This window comes from Manacus vitellinus, unplaced genomic scaffold (assembly GCF_001715985.3).
Source record: "Manacus vitellinus isolate BGI_N305 unplaced genomic scaffold, ASM171598v3 scaffold_0_pilon, whole genome shotgun sequence".
NCBI lineage: Eukaryota > Metazoa > Chordata > Aves > Passeriformes > Pipridae > Manacus > Manacus vitellinus.
In genome coordinates, this window is record NW_021938789.1 from 39392057 (window position 1) to 39411766 (window position 19710).

Genomic DNA, 19710 nt, shown 5'->3' on the forward strand with positions numbered 1-19710 from the left:
GAAGATATGAAGTGGGACAGATGACCCAAACCCAAGGTTTCTTAGTGTTGTTTGGAAGAGAAATAGGATCTTTTGCAAAATACTAATAACAGCCAGGAATTGGGATGCAGAAGTTGCGTCTGGCTCAACCAGACTCCGTACTCATCCTCCTCAGAAAGCAGAGATAAGAACCAGGGCTAGACCCCAATTTTCCACCTGTTCTATCTTCAGTGCATTCTTTTATCATTTTAATTAAACTATCAATTGATGTGTTGCACCACACTGCCTTGTTATTAAGTGGACAGTAATAATAATAAAGACACAACGTAATTTTCTCTTTTGTTTGTGCAGAGGTCCAAGATGTCTAGCACGATTTGAATACATTGGAGATCAGAAAGATGAGCTCAGTTTTTCAGAAGGTGAAACTATTATCCTGAAAGAATATGTAAATGAAGAATGGGCCAAAGGAGAGCTCAGAGGCACATCTGGAATTTTCCCCTTGAACTTTGTGGAAGTAATTGAAGATCTGCCTGGAACAGGTATGAATACGTCTGCAAAAATCTTCAAAAACATTTTGTACTTCAGGCATATAGGCAGCATATAGGAGAAAACTCCAGAAGAACAGTGAATGAAGGAAGGAGGTAGAAAGAGAGAGAAGACAGGTTAAAAAAAAAAATCAAAAATCTTAAGAAGCTATTCTTAAGAGTCACTTTGAATATCCAAAGTCCCTATCGTTATTAACGATTTGAACAGTCACTGCTGCTATTCTAAGTTGTGGTTTACTTATGTAGGTACAGAAGCAGCACTGAAGAACAAGGTGGAGGTTTCTTCTTCCCTTCCTCAGGTAATAAAATTTCATAGGTTAGGGTCAGAATTTACATAGCAGTTTCATAGATTTGCAGAGACATTCTATTATAATGCCAGATTAGCTGAATGTAACACAACTCCCACAGCACACAACGCTGCGTGGTCACATCTTGAATTCTGACATTTGGCCTAAACTGATTAAATTCATAGCTTGAAAAATTAAAATAAGTAAAGTTTTATCCTTTATGCTTAAGAAAATTATTGTTAGCTCTATTTTAAGTATTGCTGCAGTGAATCTAATTTTGAATTTATTAATCCTTCTTCCTGCCACCAGCGATAAAAAGGGATGTGCCTGAGCCAAGATGAAATTCTGTGGTGGTAATTGCTGAAATGCCATTCTAGTGTACATCTGCAGCAACACTTGGGAGAAAGTCAGGACACCCATGTTCTGTACAGCTGCTTTCTGCACTATCCATCAGCTTTTGGGCTCCATTTACGCTTCTAAAATTACTGCATTTCCTCTGTTCACTTGACTAGAACAACAGATGCTCGGTACAGTGGTGCGAAGCGCTTCATGATTTTACAGCAGAAACCAAAGACGATCTATCCTTTAAAAAGGGAGACTACATCCAAATACTGGAACAAGTAGATTTGGAGTGGTATAGAGGAAGACTAAATGGAAAGGAAGGGATTTTCCCAGCAGTTTTTGTTCAGACCTGCTCAGGTACAGTGCTCCTACTAAATGGCAATTCATTATTCCTTGGGTTGTGACAGTCACAACAGAGTTCTGGGAGAACCCAACTACTCCATTGTATTAGCAAGACACACACCACCACAATCTTTAATATTTTAAAGCTAAGCTAAGTTTTGAATCACCTCCTCTAATAATGCCAATATAATGTTCTAGTCAATAAGTAATGTGGGAGGTGACACAGACTCTGGGATGTTTTCAAGTGTGGTTTGGGCACAGGCACAACAGGACCACTGAGCCACCTTTAGGAATAAATCACGGGTGCTGCCTCATCTTCAAGCACAAAGAGAAGACAGCTCTTATTAGATATCACCACTGGAAAGTTCAAGTAAGTCAAATTTAGTCCTCTTGAAAGCAGAACTGTGAGACTCTGTTAGTACTGTAAAATGAACTGGTGTCAGTGGAGTTTTTTATTCCAGTAGATCAGTGAATTTGTTACAGCAGTAGCAATAACATTTGGACACCCTGTAGCACAATAATGGGGAGAAAGCATGAGAATGAGAGGGAACTTCTCCAGAAACAGAGATTTATTTCATGCCAATCCAAATAACTTCTCTTGTCCATGTTCTGCAGCCAGGATAGAATTGTCACAGTCTGGGGGAGGGAAGAAAGGAAAAGCCAGAGCTCTTTATGATTTTCATGGAGAAAATGAAGATGAGCTTTCCTTCAAAGTAAGTATCTCTCTTAGACCAATTTCCAAGAGGTCTTACACTCCTGAAGAGTGCTAAAAAATAAGATTCATCCACTCTTAAAATAGGCTTGAAATAAGAAGAATGAAGCACATAGAATATTAACACATTTGATAAATGGTCTCTCTAAAAAACACTTTTTCCCTTACCACTGCTGTTTCATATTGGCAAAATCTTCATTAAAGACACTGAAAAGAGATCAGGAGTTGCAGAATGCCTCTGACTTCTCTGATCTAGTAAACATAACAAGACAAACCAACCTCATTTTGCAGTACATTCAGTTCTTGATCAGTTGATCTGGTCAACAGAGCCTCTTTTTTTGACTAGAAAGACAGCAGTGAGAAGGAGGATAATAGTGAGAGTGCCAGTGCTACAGCAGCCAGGCCTCTAAGGGACACCAAGTACAGCAAAATCTTAAATCGGCAACACAACACATAGTTTCTGTGGAAACAAGGGGAAAAATTAAATACTTGCTGGATGCCCAGCATGAACAAGAAACAGAGTGCCCTTGAGATTCAAAGTCATGATTTAGGTAACCGTGTCCTCAAAAGCAAATTTCTGAGAAACAGTAGTCTTTCACAAGCAGGCCCAAAAGTGTGTCTTATCAGTTGAAACACACAATATGTTCTAAAACTAGCAAAATAGTTCTAGCATTAGCAGCATGCAGTGTTGAAAGGATAGATGATTCTTTAAAGCAGAAAAGGGGAACAATGGTACTGGAAGAAGGGCCAGGGCCATAACAGTACTTCCAATGAAGAGTGTGGCACGAGACAGTGAAAACTGGAACAAGGACCAAACACAGGAGCTGCAGTTTAAATGGCCACACTGAGCTCTCAGATTATTGCTTTTCCTTTTGGGAAAGTTTCCAAGTGCTAGAAAATATTGAGACTAAAAAAAAAAAAAATCTTTCCAGGGTTTTAAGAAGAGAAACCCTTATAACAGAGCGGGGAAACACACGCAAATAATGAGTGGTCTGTGAGGCAGCTTTTAGCATATCTGCCTACCTGGAGAGCTTAAGTAACTCAGGAAGTTATCCAGCAGTGCTCTTTTGTCCCTCCAAAGGTTTTTCCCCATAGACAAATATTTACCCTAAGAGAAGCTTCAACTGGTTTTGGCATACAATCTCCAAGAGATGTAACCAGCAGAAGAGACTGGCCACATCCTACTTCTCTTCTATTTGATTGATATTAATTGCTTCTAAATAAGTCCAGCTATGCATGCATTAACATTGCACAGTAAGCTGTACTGACTCACATTACTCCTTCTCTTACAGGCAGGTGATATGATAACAGAGCTGGAATCTGTAGATGAGGACTGGATGAGTGGAGAGATACAAGGAAGGTCTGGGATATTTCCTAAGAACTTTGTTCAGATTTTAAAAACGCCATGAAGTGTTGCCTCTTTTTGTACTCCCTGCATGTGGGAGAGAATGTTTTCTACCCTAAAGGCACAGCAAAGGCATCAACGTGTGTTGACTATCAATGTTTTGCACTACTTTTTCTAGACAGTCATACTAGTGTCTTTAAGTCAAATAAGAACATTTTAGTCCTTTGTGACAGTGTATGTAGTCATGTTTCATGAACACTCTGAGAGCAAAACAAGCAGGATTTTTAGCGGTTTCCAACTAGGGGAATATTGTGGTGCAACACCATTTTAACTTATATAGCATTCTAGTATGTTTACTATCTGGTATTACATTTATCCTGCACAAAGTCTGCATAAAGTAAACTGCTTTGGGCTTCTTTAAAAACTTTTTAAAATCCAAATTTAAAGAATTGTTTTAATATATAATTACAATGCTCAGTATGTAGATGGAATTTGATATTCGGGTTTCATTACTGCTTGAGTTCCACATTAGCAGTAGAATCCACTTGTTTGTTTTATAACTTAGAGGACAAGAAAAATAACTGGTATTTCATAGTAGAAAGGTATCAAATCTAATACTGGTAAGAGGGAAAACTCAAAAATAAATCCTTGTGTAGTATTCTTCCTTTCTTAGCCCAAGCTGCTCATACAGCAAGATCACAGAAGTAAGATTTTTAAGTATTTTGCCTTTTACAAGTACTGTTTAAATTAGTATGAATCATCTTCAACCTTCCTCCCTTTCCCCAAAATACTTTCCAGGTACAGGTTTAGATTTTTGTACTGCCCACTGTTCTTCAAGCACCATCATGCCCTTCTTTCCCAGCTGAGGATAGTTGTGACAGACAGCGTTTACTGAGCTTTCTCAGATCCCATCCATGGAGTAGCTGCACTATTCCAAATATTTGCCCCTCCACTCCCGTCATGAAAGTGGAAAACCAGTCTTCAGTCAGTCTACATTTCATTTGTCACTCAAGCACTGGAACATACTTCAGTAACACTATTCCTAACCTTAACATGAAGGGTATTATACAGCCTTGGTTTTAGCTTTCAGCAGACGTGGGAGTAGTTTCCAGTTTGTTACCACATACCAACTATACTGAGCATCATCATAAATGGTCTGTCAAGACATTAAGGAAAACATGCCTGGCAAGAGGTTATTCCAAGCAGCTCTAACCAAGGCAATAAGTAAAAAGTAGCAGTGTGGCTTGACTGACAAACTAAGACAGACATGACTGAGGAAGCTTCACATTATAGGAACTTCTGGTAGTAAATTAATTTTTGTAACACTTGGCTTCTGACAAAGTAGTTAAATGGCATCTAACTCCATCAGACTGGAATAGAAAACATTATGCTGCAGTTGGCTCTTTCACTGCTGACAGTATTCCATCATTTCTGCACTATATAACAAAGAGAAACCAGTAAGCTGTTTGCACGAGTCATTACTTCAGAGAGCTGCAGGTCACTAGGTATCAAGATACCCTCAACAAGACTTTTTTTCATGGGTCTGGCAGTTCATGTTGCAGGAGGGCCAACAGTTGAGTGGTGAATGGAGACTGGAAACTAGGATCATGATTGACCTTGAGATAGTTTTGACTTGGTCTTTCTACAGCTTTATCAGTATGAGCTCTAAGCATCACAGCAACAAGTCCCTGCTGCTACAGGAGATCAAGGTGCATCTAAATTGATGCCTGAGCAGGCTGGTGAGGGTTGCCCTTCGCTCCCCGTGCCCTGCACTCTGATTACCATCACAGCAGGCAGAAGCAGGCTTACAGCCAAAACTGAACTGAGGAACAACCCCTGAGCAGGGAATGGGCATCCAGTCCCAGTAGCTGACTACAGCTCACCTGAAACAAGCCTGAGGAATGTGCAGAGCAGACATGAGGTCCTCAGCACCATTTCACTCAGCAGCACAATTAGGCCACAGAACTTGCACAGACACAGGCCTTTCCCCCCTGATTTTTTTTCTGCTGTGTATTTAAACTGCACCAATACCATTTCCACAACCAGGAAATGAAAATCACACAAAGTTTTGATGAGCTGAGAACTAGACTTCTACTTCCATTAGGTTATTAATATTATAAAACAGTTCTAAATTACGTGCCATTCTAGGAGGGAAAAACTATTTGTACAGCTATTATTCAGTTTTAGCATCCCCAACAAGCCTATCTGGAACTCCTGTGGAATCAAACTTAGACATAAATCACTGCCCAAGCTTTCCTGCCAAGAGATTCTAAAACTTCTTGTTTCTTATTCCAGTAAAACACCATCTCCTAGAGAAATCCGAGGAATACCCATGCCCTCCAAAGATATACTAAATCAGTATAGCAGTAGGTGAGAGTTGTGTATGATGTTTACCTATTGTCTGGCAGTTTTCTAAAATTTTGATACGTCTTACAAGTAGAACTGATTCTTTTATATTTTTTTTCTTTCCATGTCCTCGTTCCCATTTTTATAATGTGTATTGACCAGTTGTTTTTGTAACTTCCACTGAATGTTTCAAGGCAGTGCCTATCTGTAGAAAAGACCACTCTGCTGTATGTTAATCATCTCCTCCCTGTGGGGCAGGGAAGGGAGAGCAGCAAGGCCTTCTATTCACAGCACCGAGTGCCATCTAAGGGCTGCTCGCATTGCTGCAGGCAGCTGAAACAGCGCCTTTGTGAACACTGAAACAAGTGAGATGCTTGGCTTTTACAGGAGAGGGTTTTCTTAAGACAATGCCCAGCACCACCATGAGACTGCCTACAGATCATAACAAAATTCCTAAGGTGTACAAAAACCCAGGAACGAGGTGGAGCACAAATCTTAACTGCAATATAGTAGCAAATTTCAGCTGTAACCTTGAAATATAGCGAGCCCTGTGTGCGTTAGCATAATAAGAAAAGTCTAATTTGACGAAATACTATTTGACCCACCCTCTGGAAATATCTTCAGGAAGATATCTTTGTTCTGTGTACAATTAACAGTGTCCTAAATATACCTTTGTTAAGTCCAGTAAGTTTGTTATGGTACCTCTGTAAATTAAGAATGTATTTAACCAATAAAATTTTTGTAATTAAGTCATGCTGGCATTTTGTCTTATGCTGTGGAGAGCTGAGCTTTCCACTTGACAGTTTTATGGATCTCATTCTGCTTACATATTTAACCCCGCTGCAAAGAAACACCCAACCCCCAGACAAATACCAATAATAATCAGACTAATATTGCATCCATTTTCAAGTAGTCCAAACCCCTCAGAAAATCTGGATGGCTTTAACAGAGTTTATTCAAGTCTCTGGACTCAGGTACATTCAACACCACCTGCAGAATCTGTGACACTTGCTACGTGCAGCAACCAGCTGTCACCGCAGGGTGTCACACACAGTGTGACTCTCGCTGTGCCAAAATTACTTGTACTGATGAGCACTTCTGCATGTGATTTTGGTGTGCTCTGCTGACTGCTGCTTTCACACACCATGATTTTTCAGCTGGTATTTGCTGAGAGAATACAGAGGATGCACAAAATTTTCCTTCCTGCTTGCTTTTTCCCCCATCTGAAATCCTGATACAAAGCATACATTCATTCATACATACATACATACATACATGCCCAGAGCCCCTACACAGCAATACTGGCAGTCCACTGTTCAAAAACATAACATTTAAAAGCCTGAAAAAAGGCAAGTTCTTGTTGTTTCTCCATATCCTCTCGGACTAGACTTTTTGCAACAACTCCTCAGACATACGGCTGAAAGTAACAATATCCAAGACATTCAAGTTTTCAGAGAATGAGCGCAGAAACCACCTTAGGATTCCTAACTCTCCCAGCCTACAGAGAATACGGGCCAGCTGCAGGCCCTAATGATTTGTTTGATGGAACCACTGCTAAGCAGAGGAAACAGCCAACACAGGGCTGTTCATAATTGACAGCTCTGACAGTCCTTATGCCAGTCCAGGCCTGGAATAGCTATACACACACATCTGCATGTGCACAGCTGCACTGGAATGTGCTGTAGGAGGTTCAAGGCTTTCCAACCTCTAACCACACTTACCCTCCATCATGGTTCATTTTTCTAACTCTGGTGAGAAGTTCTCATTTTTGTTAGAGAAGTGAAGGGGCATTTGTTGCAACTTATGGCTTCAAAAATATGACTGACTGGGACTCCTGGAGGCAGACACCTGCCTCAGCAGTACTAATGGGAAGAGCACAGCAGAGGGTCAAAAGCAGAATGATTCCTTTCTTCCGTTACAAGATCACGAGTGTTGAGCACTCACTACACTTCCACTGCACCAACTGGAAAAAGCAGAATGCATATTAAATTGTAACTTGGAATCACAACATGAAATCACATCACCTGCAGTCCTCTGAAGTAAGTTTGAAAACATTAGTTTCATTTTGCATATGATTTGGTGCAAACCAGAATTACCAAATAGGAAAAGGTGAAAATCCCTGACACGGAACAGTACAGCCCTCATGGGTAGCAGGGCCCCCTCCTTTTCCCTTAGTAACTTGCTGAAACAGTAATATTTCACTATTTTCCCCCATTTCTTATCCTATGCTATATGACAGCCAACTGCGAGATCTACAGCTCTCACTGACCTCCCCATTTTGTTCTCAGATTTTAAATCAGAAAAGTACCAACATTTTCACAGGACTAATTCTAAACAAAACATGTTCATAGCACAAAAAACTCATTTCAGTCAGAAAAAACACTCCTCCATTTTGAAGCCTGAACAAGAAAAAATGCTATCAGATAATAAACAGACTTAAAACTCAGCAAATCCCTTAAGTATGCTTTGTTTTCAGAACACAGACCGTTGCCTTTTTACGGTATCATTTTTCCCCCTAAAGTTTCACAGGTTTTTCAACCATGATTAGTTACCCCTCAGTTCTGACAGAGGTTAAAAACCAACATGCAACCCCCTACTGCTCTTGAACATGCTCTGCATTTCTGCACTGCTCAAAACAAACACAGCTTCCATAATCATAACTACAACTTTAAGATATTTAAACAACTTCTGATTATGGGAGACCACATCTATCCCACAAGAGATTGTATTAAATTACCATGAGGAAGCTTAAACACATACATGTAATTTTTAGGCAAGTAGTCCAGATAAATCCTCAAGACTTCTCTATAATAAAAAATTCTGAAACAGCAGAAAAATTCTGAAACAGCAGCCCCGTTATCCCTGTACAATGCTCCTCTGTGAGGCACCTCTCATTAATGCAACCTCTGCACAGATACCCAAGATTTCTTTTGTGAGGACCAGGATTACTGGAAAAACCAACATACAGAATCCACAGAAAGGACAACCTCCTTTCCACCCATCTTGCAACACCAATCATGAAAAACACCAGTCCAACACAAGTCTTTTTTTTTTTTTTTTTAAACCAAGGCAATAGGTTTACCTTACTGAAAACCCATCCACACATCCAGCACCAATATTGCCCAGTAGCAATGCAGGCAACCAAACATTAGTTCTGTATATTAAAACTTTTATTTTCCACCAATCTTTAGTTTCAGACAGATTCTTGCACGGGCGGCTCGTATCCATCAGCTCGCTCTACTTTAGTGCCTGCCTCGTCCCCAGAGGGCTTTCCAGCACCACCACCTTCGCCATGCAGCTCCATCAGCTTGCCCACTAAAAAGAAGCAGCAACATAAACAGTGAGAGATGCACCTGTTTAAACAGTTTTAAATTACTCAGTTGCTCATCATACACAAACCACCAGAACATTTAACACAGGTATGACCAAGTCCATTCCAGAAAGCTCATGGAAGGAGATGCTGCTGCAGTAACTGACAGTCAGATGGAAAAAAGACTGAACTAAGTGCAACATAACACAATTACAAATTAAATTTTTTCTAAAAAGATTTGGATTCAAGAACCTACTACTGCATTACATGGGAATGTCAGAAAATGGGAAAACAGAATCATTCCATGTCATTTGGGACCGAAACATTTTGTCATCATTCATTCCCAAGGTAAAGCCTTTAAGCATTCAGCAGCAGTTTCAGGTGAGAATTCAAAAAGCTCTGAACTCAATGGTCACTGCTTTGCTTTCAATCCTGGAAGCCACAAAGTCAGACAAGAACACACCAATTCAATACCACAGCTGCCTAAGTTCATGATGCTGCTGTAACATCTTTATCCAAAAGCAAACACATTTAAAGTGACTGCTTGCCACATCCTTCCCCAGGAACACTGAACGTCTGCAGTAACTCACATTCAAACTTGGGCTTCTTCAGCATCTTAACCTTGCGGACGTAGACGTCGTGCAGAGGGTAAATGGACTGACAGGCCTTCTCGATGTCCTTGCCAATGCTGTCTGGGATCCTGAGAAATCACACAGCACAGCAGTGCCACAATGTTAAAAACTCTGCCTGCTTCTTCACCAGCAACACAGGCTTAAAAAATCTTTAAGAGTACAAAATAATCTATATAAGTTCACATCATTAATGCAACCTTCACTCTGACATTTTTCTTCAAGTACGTTTAGATTCTAAGACGTTTCCCTTGCAGTGTTAAAAGGAGCATAGGGCAAGCGTGCCCATTTTGACAACAAATCTCCAATCAAACTTTTGGAAGCAAATATCACACTTTGGAAAACCTTCTTATACCAGAAGAACCCAGAACACTCACAGCCCCAGCTGATGAGAATTACAACTTTAGTCTGCAGAACCACAAATCCTCTGGAGAGCACAATTTTACATTTATGCAAATGTTACAGTGGGTACGAGACAAACAGGATGCAGAGACCAAGAGAAGCCATCTGCAGAAAATGGCCTTTGGCTTTCCAACATGAGGGGCTCCCTGCCTGGTCTCTGCCAAATGGCACAGGAAGCACCAGCATTCTCCAAGTTCTCAGCAACAACCAACCAACAAACAACTATTGAAACTGTAGGGGAGAAAAGGAGAACACAGTCAGAGCTTACAGCTTATTGACAACTTCCTTCAGGTCATTGGTCTGCACCTCCCGGGTCATGATTTCCATCATCTTTTTACGGATCTGCCGGACCTGCTGATGCTGGGCATAGGAGGTCTTGCGGATCTGGTTATTGCGCTTCTTGGTGAAGCCCACGCAGAAGAGGCGCAGCAGGTAACCGTCCGTGGTCTTGACGTCGACGTGGGCTTCAATCATTGTCTGGAAAAGAAAGAGACATTTACCCCCACATGACAGAGAGGTTCCCCAACCCCTCTAACCCGACATCATTAACACCTGCCGCTGCCACCTCAAACACAGCTTCCAGTGCTTCCCCCTCTTCCTAAGGGCTCCGGCAGGAACACAGACCTTGTTCTTTACACACCTGCCATTTTTTGACCATGGAGCACATTTTGTCCCGGGTGAGGTCCATTCCATGGAAGTTGGTCAGACAATTTTTGCCCTGAACGTCCTCAGTGATCAGTTTGAATTTACGGAAGGCAACCTCATCATTCTGCAGGTCAGCCAGACTCACTTCGAACACTCGGCCCTTTAGTCCGTCAGAGGCAATTTCTGTGTGATGGAACAAAATAAAATACCTTTTATTAACATTAGAAGGGCACTGTTCAAATCAGGTACCAAATTCCCACTGGATGTTTTCTAATGGTGGCGATCACAGAATCACTAAGGCTGGAAAGGCCTCCAAGATGGAGCCCAACCCCTGGGGATGCAACGCCAGGGCCTTGCAGCGCTGCAGTTCATTTGTGTCTTGAGCCAGATCAAACCAATTCACAGAGCCAAATACTGGGTTTTGTTAACTCTGGGATGAATCTTTCCAGGTGACTGTATCAGATGGGGGACACGAACACCAGCGTGCTGCAGATTGCACCACATGTAATAGTTTGGGTTGTTTTAAATGGAACAGGTTCCGGAGTATTTGGAAATTATGAACAGCAATGAAAAACAAAAACGCCACAGCAGTTGGTTGCTGTTTCATTAAACAGCAACCAACACCCCAGTCATTTCACAACTCCCCCTCATTTTAACACTGGCTGATTCACACTTGGTTTACAGTGACCCTTATTTTACTTTTTTCATGTTACAGTTCAAAGTAATGATCATCTTCATAAATGTAGTACAGTGTAACTATTTAGCCATTCTGCACAGCTAGGCTTCCAAAAGTACTGTTACCCCTATCCAGATCCCCCTGCATCCCTAGCACGTTTCCTTTTCCTAAGGTGTGCCAGATCCTATAAAAACAACTTTACCATTCAGTGATACACCTACACGTACACACACTCACATTAAATCAGCAATTCCAGCTCTCAACAGAGATGAGACACCTTTACCCAAAAGCTTTAAACTTTAGTCCCTTGACATGCTGGTCGTTATGATCCTGTTATGACCAAGGTCTCCCGTGGCACTGTCCCACATCTCCCCCTGTGACAGTCAAAATGACTCCTTAATTCTTAATTTTTCTCCAACCTACTAGGTTACCACCACAGCAGCTCATTAGAAACTTCAGGCCTATCCTGTCCTCCTATGGTTTGGTTTCTTGTACAAACAAGGACCTCACCGTATGAACTTCCCTGCAACTAAGCTCATTTATTCAAACAACTTGCCCAAGTCAAGAAAACTCACTTAAATCACCCAACTGAGCCAGAGATGCCAATTTTTTCTTTAACTTCCAGGTTCATGTTAATACGAGCAAAACCCATTTGTCAGCAGTTCTTTAATCGAGTCCCGCTTGCAGCCAGCGCACGGAGGAGACACATGCCCCTCCACTGCACAAACCCCAACTACTCACTAGTTCCTTGGGTCCTGGTGACAAGGGTCTTCCCGATGTTTCGGATATTAAACATCGCCGGTGCTTTGACATCGTACCAGTCCTTCTTGGAGAAAGGATCGACCCTTAAATCGAATGAAGGAAAAAGATTTTTTAACCGACTTTCTCAGACCAAGCCGAGCTTCAGTAAAACCTCCCTCCCCGCATGCCGCCTCTCTAGGTCCAGGCCCGCCGGCAGCCGCCATGACAGCCCCGGGCCCCGCTCCAGCCTGGCCGCCGCCGCCATCCGCCCGCATCGCCGGCATCCGCCGCCGCGGCGCTCCGCGGCGCCCCCGGGCACCCGCCGCCCGCTCCCCGGCCGCCCTCACACTTCTTCTTGGCGCCCTCTTGCCGCCCTTGGTGAGGCGCTTGTTCTCCCGACCGCCATCGTCCCGCCCGCGCCGCGAAAGGGGGGGGCGCGCGGCGCTCGCGCGAGAATTATACGAGACGCGCTCGCGCGAGACCTGCGAGCACGGGGACGCCTCGTCGCCGGGAGGGGCCGGGCGGTGCCCCCCCCCCGGCCCGGTACCACGGCGGGACGGAACCAACGGCGCGGGGGGGCGGGGGAGCGCTCGGCGCGGCCGTGCCCGTGAGCGCCCCCGCCCGGCAGAGCTGCGCCCTGCGGAGCGCCCGCACCGCGACCCTGAGAGCGGGGACCAGAGAGCCACAGAGACCAGGCTCGCTGCGCCGGCTCTGACCGGGCGAGAGGTAGGTGCCGTGCGGTAAAAAGTTGCATCTTTTTTGCAGTAAAGTTTACCTGAACCCGCCTATCTAATACGTATTCTCTGCCTACCTAATGCGCATCAGTTACTTTTCCTTCCTGATGCCTTTTCAAGCTGAATTATCTGTCCCCAGGCTGAGTCTTCTCGCTTTTTGTAAACGTAACTGGTGTCGTTGTATAACTTCTACAGTACAAGTTGCTTAATAAAGAAAAGAGCTTTTGTGTTTTAAGCGTTGTGTAAGATTACATCATACAAATAAATATGCATTAGGTAGGCGGTTCATGTAAACTTTATTGTATAAAAGACGTAACTTTTTACCCCATGGTGTGCTTGATACGTGGAAACCTTCATCTAGCACCCTGACCAGAATAAGCAGTGTCTCCTTTCTAAACTAGTCTCTGTGTCTGTGTTCAGAAAGCTCCCAAAATTGGCAACATTCCCATGCCATGGGGCGCCGAGGGGACAAACAGAAGTTCCTGGTCTAGGCTTCCCCAAGTGCCTCGGCTGATGGCTCCTCTTGCCACAGGGCAGCAGTAGGCTCCGATCAGCCTGGGATGGTGGGCAGGGATGAGAGAGGGAGATGCAGTGCCCAGGACAGCGCCATGCAGTCGGGACTCCCTGGGACAAGAATGGACCACAGGCTGTAGTTCATGAATAGACATCACAGCGACCTTTGGGAAGGATACACCTGAGGGTCTGCCGGGTAGAAAAGGCTTCAGCACAGGTCCCCGTGCCATGCCAGCTAGAGTCAGCCCATTGCCAGACATCCAGGCTTGCTCCTCCTCCTGCAGACACCATCCCTTTTCCACCCACACCAGGACAGTGGAAAGCAGAGAGTGTCTGGAGGGTTCTGATGAGAGTCCCCATCCTCCTTCCATGCCCAGCAGGAGCAGGGTATTGTCAGCATCTGAGAGTCAGCAAGGGGGCTGTGCTGACCTTCCCTGTCTGCAGGGTTTTGGCCTGGTGCCTGAACTGTTCCTGCTGCAGGGGCTGTGCACTTTTGAGGAGGATTTCTTGAGAGGCTGTAGAAATGCCACCAGAGCCCAGGGTAGGACCCTCTGCACTTCCATTGTGGCGAGTCTTGGAACTGTGACAGCTATTTTGGGGAAGGTGGTGCCAAGGACCAAGTGTACCCAAGGCTGAAGGACATGGTGGGCCTGGGACAGACAGGGGGGCAGCTCTGTGCTGTCCTGGGGGACAAGTAGGTCAGGTGATGGTGACACACACTCAAAAGTGCATCTCTCAGCCACCCGTGGTTCTAGGACTGAGGCCCACTCCTTGTCCTCCTTGAATCACTGGTGGGCTCAGACTTGGCTGCTCATGTGGGAGAAGGGCAGCTGAGGGCTCCTGTGCACGTTCTCCCATTTGCCACTTCCCATCACAGTCTCTATCATGTCTTTGAAGAGGACGATGGAGACCACTTGCACCCAGTGGTGACAGCCTCTCCCCCTGAACGGGACATGCTTTCCATGGCGGTCCATCAGGATGGTCAAGGGAAAGGAATGGGTCTTTGATAGGCTCAGACTGGCTTCTGGTTCTTTGCTGTTCTCTGCCTCAGTGGAGTAGCTGGGAGCATATGAGGTAGCAGCGAGGCAAAATGCCCTTCCCAGGGGTATGAACTTGCCTGCAAGGGGACGCAGGGAAAAGGGATGCATAGCTCCTGAAGCACTGCAGGACAGCTGTGGATGTGCCATGTGTTTCAAGAGGAGCAGGAACATCAGTCAGGTCCCCTTGAGGTGATGCTGACATTCTGTCCCCACCAGAGAACTAGGTATCTTGCCCTGCCACCCAAAGAGGCCCAGGTGTCCTGCCTCTCATGGGACAGGTGGCCAAGCCAGGAGGCATGATCCAAGGCAACTTGGGCAGGGGACACCAAGGGGATGTATGCAGACAGTCACGTGGTTTGTTAATGACTACCTAATGACCTTGAGGGGGGGGGCAAGAGGGTGAGTGGGGCCTCCTGGATACCTGTCTCTTCCCAGACATCCACTGGACCTTGCTCTTTGCTCTTCTGCCCCTCCTCCTGGATCCTTGCCCATTGGGCCCAGCTGGGGCCAGTATAAAAGATGTGCAGAGGAGTGGGAGGGATCCCGGAGACCTTGAGGCCATAAGGGAAACTGAGGCGCGCACACAGGTGGGGGTGAGGGATGTGTAAGGGAATGTCTGTGGGAGGGGGCTGTGAAGAACCCAAGCATCCAGTGGGAGAGGGAGGCTGTGTATGGCTCTGGGCACTGGGGCAGGGACCCCATCCATAGGGGACCCAGGGGTCTGAGGAGCAGGTAGGGGGTGTTCTGTAGGGGACTGAGGCTTCTGGGGAGTGCATAACTCAGGTGTCTGTGGCATATTCTATAGGGTGTCCAGGCATCCAGGTGAGACACACAGATGGCCTATTTGTCCAGCGGTGGGTCCCCGTGCATTTAGAGGGGATTTGCAAGGGACCCAGGTGTTTGGGAGGGGGAATTTGTAGAGAAATCAAGCATCCAGGGTGGGGTTCCCAGCTGGGAGCCCAGAAGTCCAGATGGCCCTAACCCTGCTTTCCACAGGTGTCCATGGCAGGCTGGGTGCTATGCGTGACCCTGGTGCTGGCGGCACTGGCAGGGGTGGAGGGCGAGAGCCGCTACGAGAAGTTCCTGCGGCAGCACGTGGACTACCCGCGGACCCCCACGCTCGCGGCGCACCGCTACTGCGAGACCATGCTGGCACGCCGGCAGGTGACGGCCCAGGGGAGGCCCTGCAAGCCCTCCAACACCTTCGTGCACGCGCCGGCCCAGGATCTGGTGGCTGCCTGCTCCCGGGAGCCTGATGCCTCAGGGTTCCAGAGCACCCCGACAGCCATGGGCATAACAGCCTGCCGCCTGCGAGGGGGGGACACCCGGCCCCCCTGTGCCTACCGCGCCCGGCAGGTCCAGCACCACGTGCGGGTCGCCTGCCGGGACGGGCTGCCCGTGCACCTCGCCGGCACCTACCCGCCCCCGCAGTGAGGCTGGATGTGTGGGGGCCATAGGTGGGGATATGGATTCTCCCTCCCACTGGAGGTTCCATTAATGCCTGAAATAAAGGAGGTGTCACAGGCCTGGGCTCCAGCATCAGCTTCTGGGGGAATCCTGTGATCTTACCCCTCTCTGGTGGCCCCTAAGCCCCTTGGGTGCCCTCAACCCTGTCCAAGGTGGATCTAGCCACCCATGTGCCTTATAAACCCCTTTTCCCAGCATCGTGGATGTCCCATGGACCCGTAGGGTGTCTGACCTTTCCTGTGCCCTCTCTTCCTTTCTTAGTCACTCCACAACTCCTATGGGTGCCCCATAACCATCCCCACTCCCCCAGCCCAGGGTCCCCCTGATCTCTTGGATGTGCACCCAGCTCTCTCCCTCAGTATCCTCACCCTTCAGGTGTCACATTGCTTTTCTGGATGCCCCATACCTCCCACAGGGTCCCACAACCTCCCATGTGCCTCATAACCCCCTGGGTACCCCCAACTTCCCCCATATCTGTCCCATAAACCATCAGGTGCCCCACAATCCCCTCTCCCACGTGCCTCTGACCCCGTCTGTGGCTGAAGCTGCTTCTGGGCCCCCTTGGCACCCCTATGGGACTGAGTCCTAGCTGGGGCCATACACAGCTCTGGATTATCACCCCACACACTGAACACACACAATACACGTGAAACATGCACTGTGCACACAACGTACAACCACACTCGCAACACAAAACATACAACACTCACACCTCTGCTCCTACATCTAGCACACATACACAAGCACATACACACAATACGCACACACTACATGTACACACATACACAAGTATTTTCTTGGGTTTGGATGGGATTTCATGCATTTCAGCTTGTGTTCATCACCTTTTGTCCTTCATTCCTCCCCGTCAGTACTTACCAGTACACCTATAATCTCCCCCTGCCTGAGCCTTCTCTTCTCCAGGCTGAACAGTCTCTGCTCTCAGATGCACCCAGAAATTGTAGCTGAGGAGGAAAAGAAGTGCAGCGAATGGACTTCCTGATCCTTTTTCATTGCTCCCTCTCCAAGATAGCTCTTGCTCATGTGCCTTGAGTAACTCAGCTGCTCTTTTTCTGGAATTCAGCAGAAAGGCACTTTGAGGGCCCTCCATGGACTGGCGAGCTCCAACTCTCAATGCTGCCTGCCCCAGTGAGAAGAGCACTACTTCCTGTGCACTGGAGAGGAATTGGGGTATTTCAAGGGCATTTGGGGCATTCCTGGCCTAGCAACTTCCAGCACTCACTTCTCCACCCTGTGTTTTAATAAATCATTGCATTTATTACTTAATTCCTTTCTCATTTAGGTACTTTCATGTCCTGCATATCACAGCCAAATGTAAAAGTTACGAGGTTTGTGGTTGATTCTGCCTTGTAACACCACAGGGAGACACAAACTATCATTTCTGCTTTGTGAGTGAGAGTTAAGCGGCTTTCCTAAGGTCACAGAAAAAGTCAGGGACAGGAGCTCAGTTCAGACCTCCTCAACCTGATTTAATAGCCTCCCTTCCCATTTATGTGCTTTTGACCTGAAGAAAAGGCAAAGGCGCAACCAGAAATGTTTCCAGAACAGCGCTATATGCCACCAGAGTAGTAGCCCAAAGCTTGTATCTGAGTGGTATCTGCTCAAATTTTATGCCCAGAGTTTGCTGTGACAGTGGTCAGCCTGCTCGTCTCACCCGCTGTATTGTCAAACAATTAATTCCTTTGCCAGGAACTGGCTGTTGCTTGTTTAGCACGTGGAAATCAAGCAAATAATGCTGACACAAAGCATGCTTTGCTTCACTATGGCTCATATGCTTCCAGTGTCCAGCATTTGATGGTATAAAGTGAGAGGCATGAGCAGTGTGTTAATATTTGCAGTGCTACTGTGGAAATTTGTTTCTGCTTCTTGAAAAGCAAGGGCATTTCTGCAGAACCATAGCAGGGAATTGCTTAAGCAGGCACTGCAAAGGCCTTAAAAAATATTTACTCAGCAAAGTCAATACCAGACTCCATGGATTTGGCAGAGTGAAACCAGGCTGTTGCTGCATGCCATGCATGCCAAAATTGACATGGAAAAAGCTTCTCTCCAGTGTTATCACCTGCTCTTAAAATATACCCTGCACAAATACAGCAAAATAAAACTGGTTTCTATGCAGGATTTGCTCTAATAATTTTTTCCATGGAGTTTTGATGTTCTACCTTCTTATAACGAAATAATTCATCCAACTATGTGGCAAGCTTTCCAACATCATGACAGCTTGAAAAGCTCAGTTAAGAGTGGAAGCACTCGTATAAGTCAGACTTGATATACCTTTAAAATCAAAATCTCTTTAATAAGCGGTTACTTCTCTAACTTTAAGCATTAATTTTGCTCTTTTAAATGAAAAACACTAAATCTTTTGAAGCAGTCATCAAAGGAAGGAGAAAACTTTACGTTTTCTCCCCCTCCAATGTTTTTAGTTCCAGAAGGAAATACCAGGTATTCCTCTTTGTATTCACACTGTTTTTCTGCTTAAAATAAAACAGGTATCAACTGAGATTTTAAAAAATCCATTCTTTTTCCATTTGAATTTGTCTGTTTTTTCATAGCTGTATCTCACTGAGAAGATCCAAATCATGTAGACTGATTTTCGTGAGATTTTTGGTCTGTTTAGCATGAAATACTGCTGGTGGTATTATGGGAGCAACAAGAATGTGCTTCATATCACCCTAGAGATGACTACTGAAATCACTTTCCAAGTCTGGCTCAAAAGAGGACCTTTTACTTTCTCATATGGCACATTTTTGAATGAACGTGCAATTTGAACAATTTAACCACAATGACTAATTTCTACCACCATAAGTATTTCTATGGGTCTTTTTTTAAAAATTATTTATTTACTTGAAGAATGATGGGTTGGAGAGACTAGAGCTATTCCTTTATCTCAAATAAAAAGGCTCTGGAGCTTGGTTTGAATGGTGGGGCTGATGGGCTCACCTTCCCCTGTCACTGAGAAGTGGCAGAACCCATCCTCACTTTCCTGTGACCGGGGGTTTAAATGCTGGCATGTTCCCACCACTACCCTATAACACATGAGGCCAGAGCTGGAAAAAAGCTACTGCTTTCTGTGAAGGTATGAATGGAGAGGAAGCAAAGAGGAAGGACCAAGCCTCCAGGAGTACGTGGGAATTTTGCTCAGAGTTGCATCCCAACATGCCATATGTGGCAGCTCAAAGGGGATCTTATCTTGCTCTTGATGTCTTCAAAGTATGTGATAATGGCCCAGGTGGCTGACAGAGCAAATAACCAACCCAGCTTTTTCCACCTACACACAAACCTTGGGACAGAGGTTCTTAAAGGAGTCAACACTGACAGATACAAAAAACATATCCTTCTTCCCGCAGATACCTGTTTCCTTGGTTCAGCTATGTTTTTTCTGAGGTCCTGCCACATATAAGGAGGAGCCAGAGCAGCCCTTGGCTCAGTCCTTTCTCTGGGCATTGGAGGCAGTTGAGGAAGGTGCTCGATGTGCACCACAGACCTGCTTGTCTTTCTCCCTGCAGCCCCATACCGACTGGTGGCCTTCCCTTTTGCTGCTCTCTTCCACCACCTCTGTGCTTCAGGACACCTCTCTCTGACTGTCTGACACATGGTCGTCACTCCTGCTGCTACACCAAGGGCAATTCATGTCTGTGGT

General features: G+C 45.5%; 3 protein-coding genes and 1 non-coding gene across 6 annotated transcripts in view; 2 read left to right on the forward strand and 2 right to left on the reverse strand.

Moving 5' to 3' along the window:
- Nucleotides 1–6647, forward strand: part of SH3D19 (SH3 domain containing 19) — an 86959-nt gene extending 80312 nt beyond the window's left edge. For all 3 annotated transcript variants that reach the window (XM_029961762.1, XM_029961766.1, XM_018071835.2), the window contains exons 16-20: nt 331–518; nt 771–823; nt 1324–1510; nt 2111–2208; nt 3500–6647. In XM_029961762.1, coding sequence (XP_029817622.1) covers nt 331–518; nt 771–823; nt 1324–1510; nt 2111–2208; nt 3500–3616 — 643 coding nt within the window. In that variant the 3' untranslated portion in view covers nt 3617–6647. The remainder of the gene's footprint in view (nt 1–330; nt 519–770; nt 824–1323; nt 1511–2110; nt 2209–3499) is intronic.
- Nucleotides 6648–9046: 2399 nt separating this feature from the next.
- Nucleotides 9047–12433, reverse strand: RPS3A (ribosomal protein S3A). The gene is made up of 5 exons (XM_029962856.1): nt 12302–12433; nt 10880–11067; nt 10508–10716; nt 9799–9908; nt 9047–9213 (listed from the first exon to the last, which is right to left on the reverse strand). Exons 1-5 carry the CDS (start codon nt 12354–12356, stop codon nt 9092–9094), a joined length of 684 nt encoding a protein of 227 aa, XP_029818716.1. The 5' UTR covers nt 12357–12433; the 3' UTR covers nt 9047–9091.
- On the reverse strand, nt 9481–9550 carry LOC112841129. Its single transcript, XR_003212762.1, has one exon. It is a non-coding gene; the product is annotated as a small nucleolar RNA SNORD73 (small nucleolar RNA).
- Nucleotides 12434–15042: 2609 nt separating the features above from the next.
- On the forward strand, nt 15043–16113 carry LOC103766225 (ribonuclease CL2). The gene is made up of 2 exons (XM_025894972.1): nt 15043–15175; nt 15585–16113. Exon 2 carries the CDS (start codon nt 15591–15593, stop codon nt 16020–16022), a length of 432 nt encoding a protein of 143 aa, XP_025750757.1. The 5' UTR covers nt 15043–15175; nt 15585–15590; the 3' UTR covers nt 16023–16113.
- The last annotated feature ends 3597 nt before the right edge of the window (nt 16114–19710 follow it).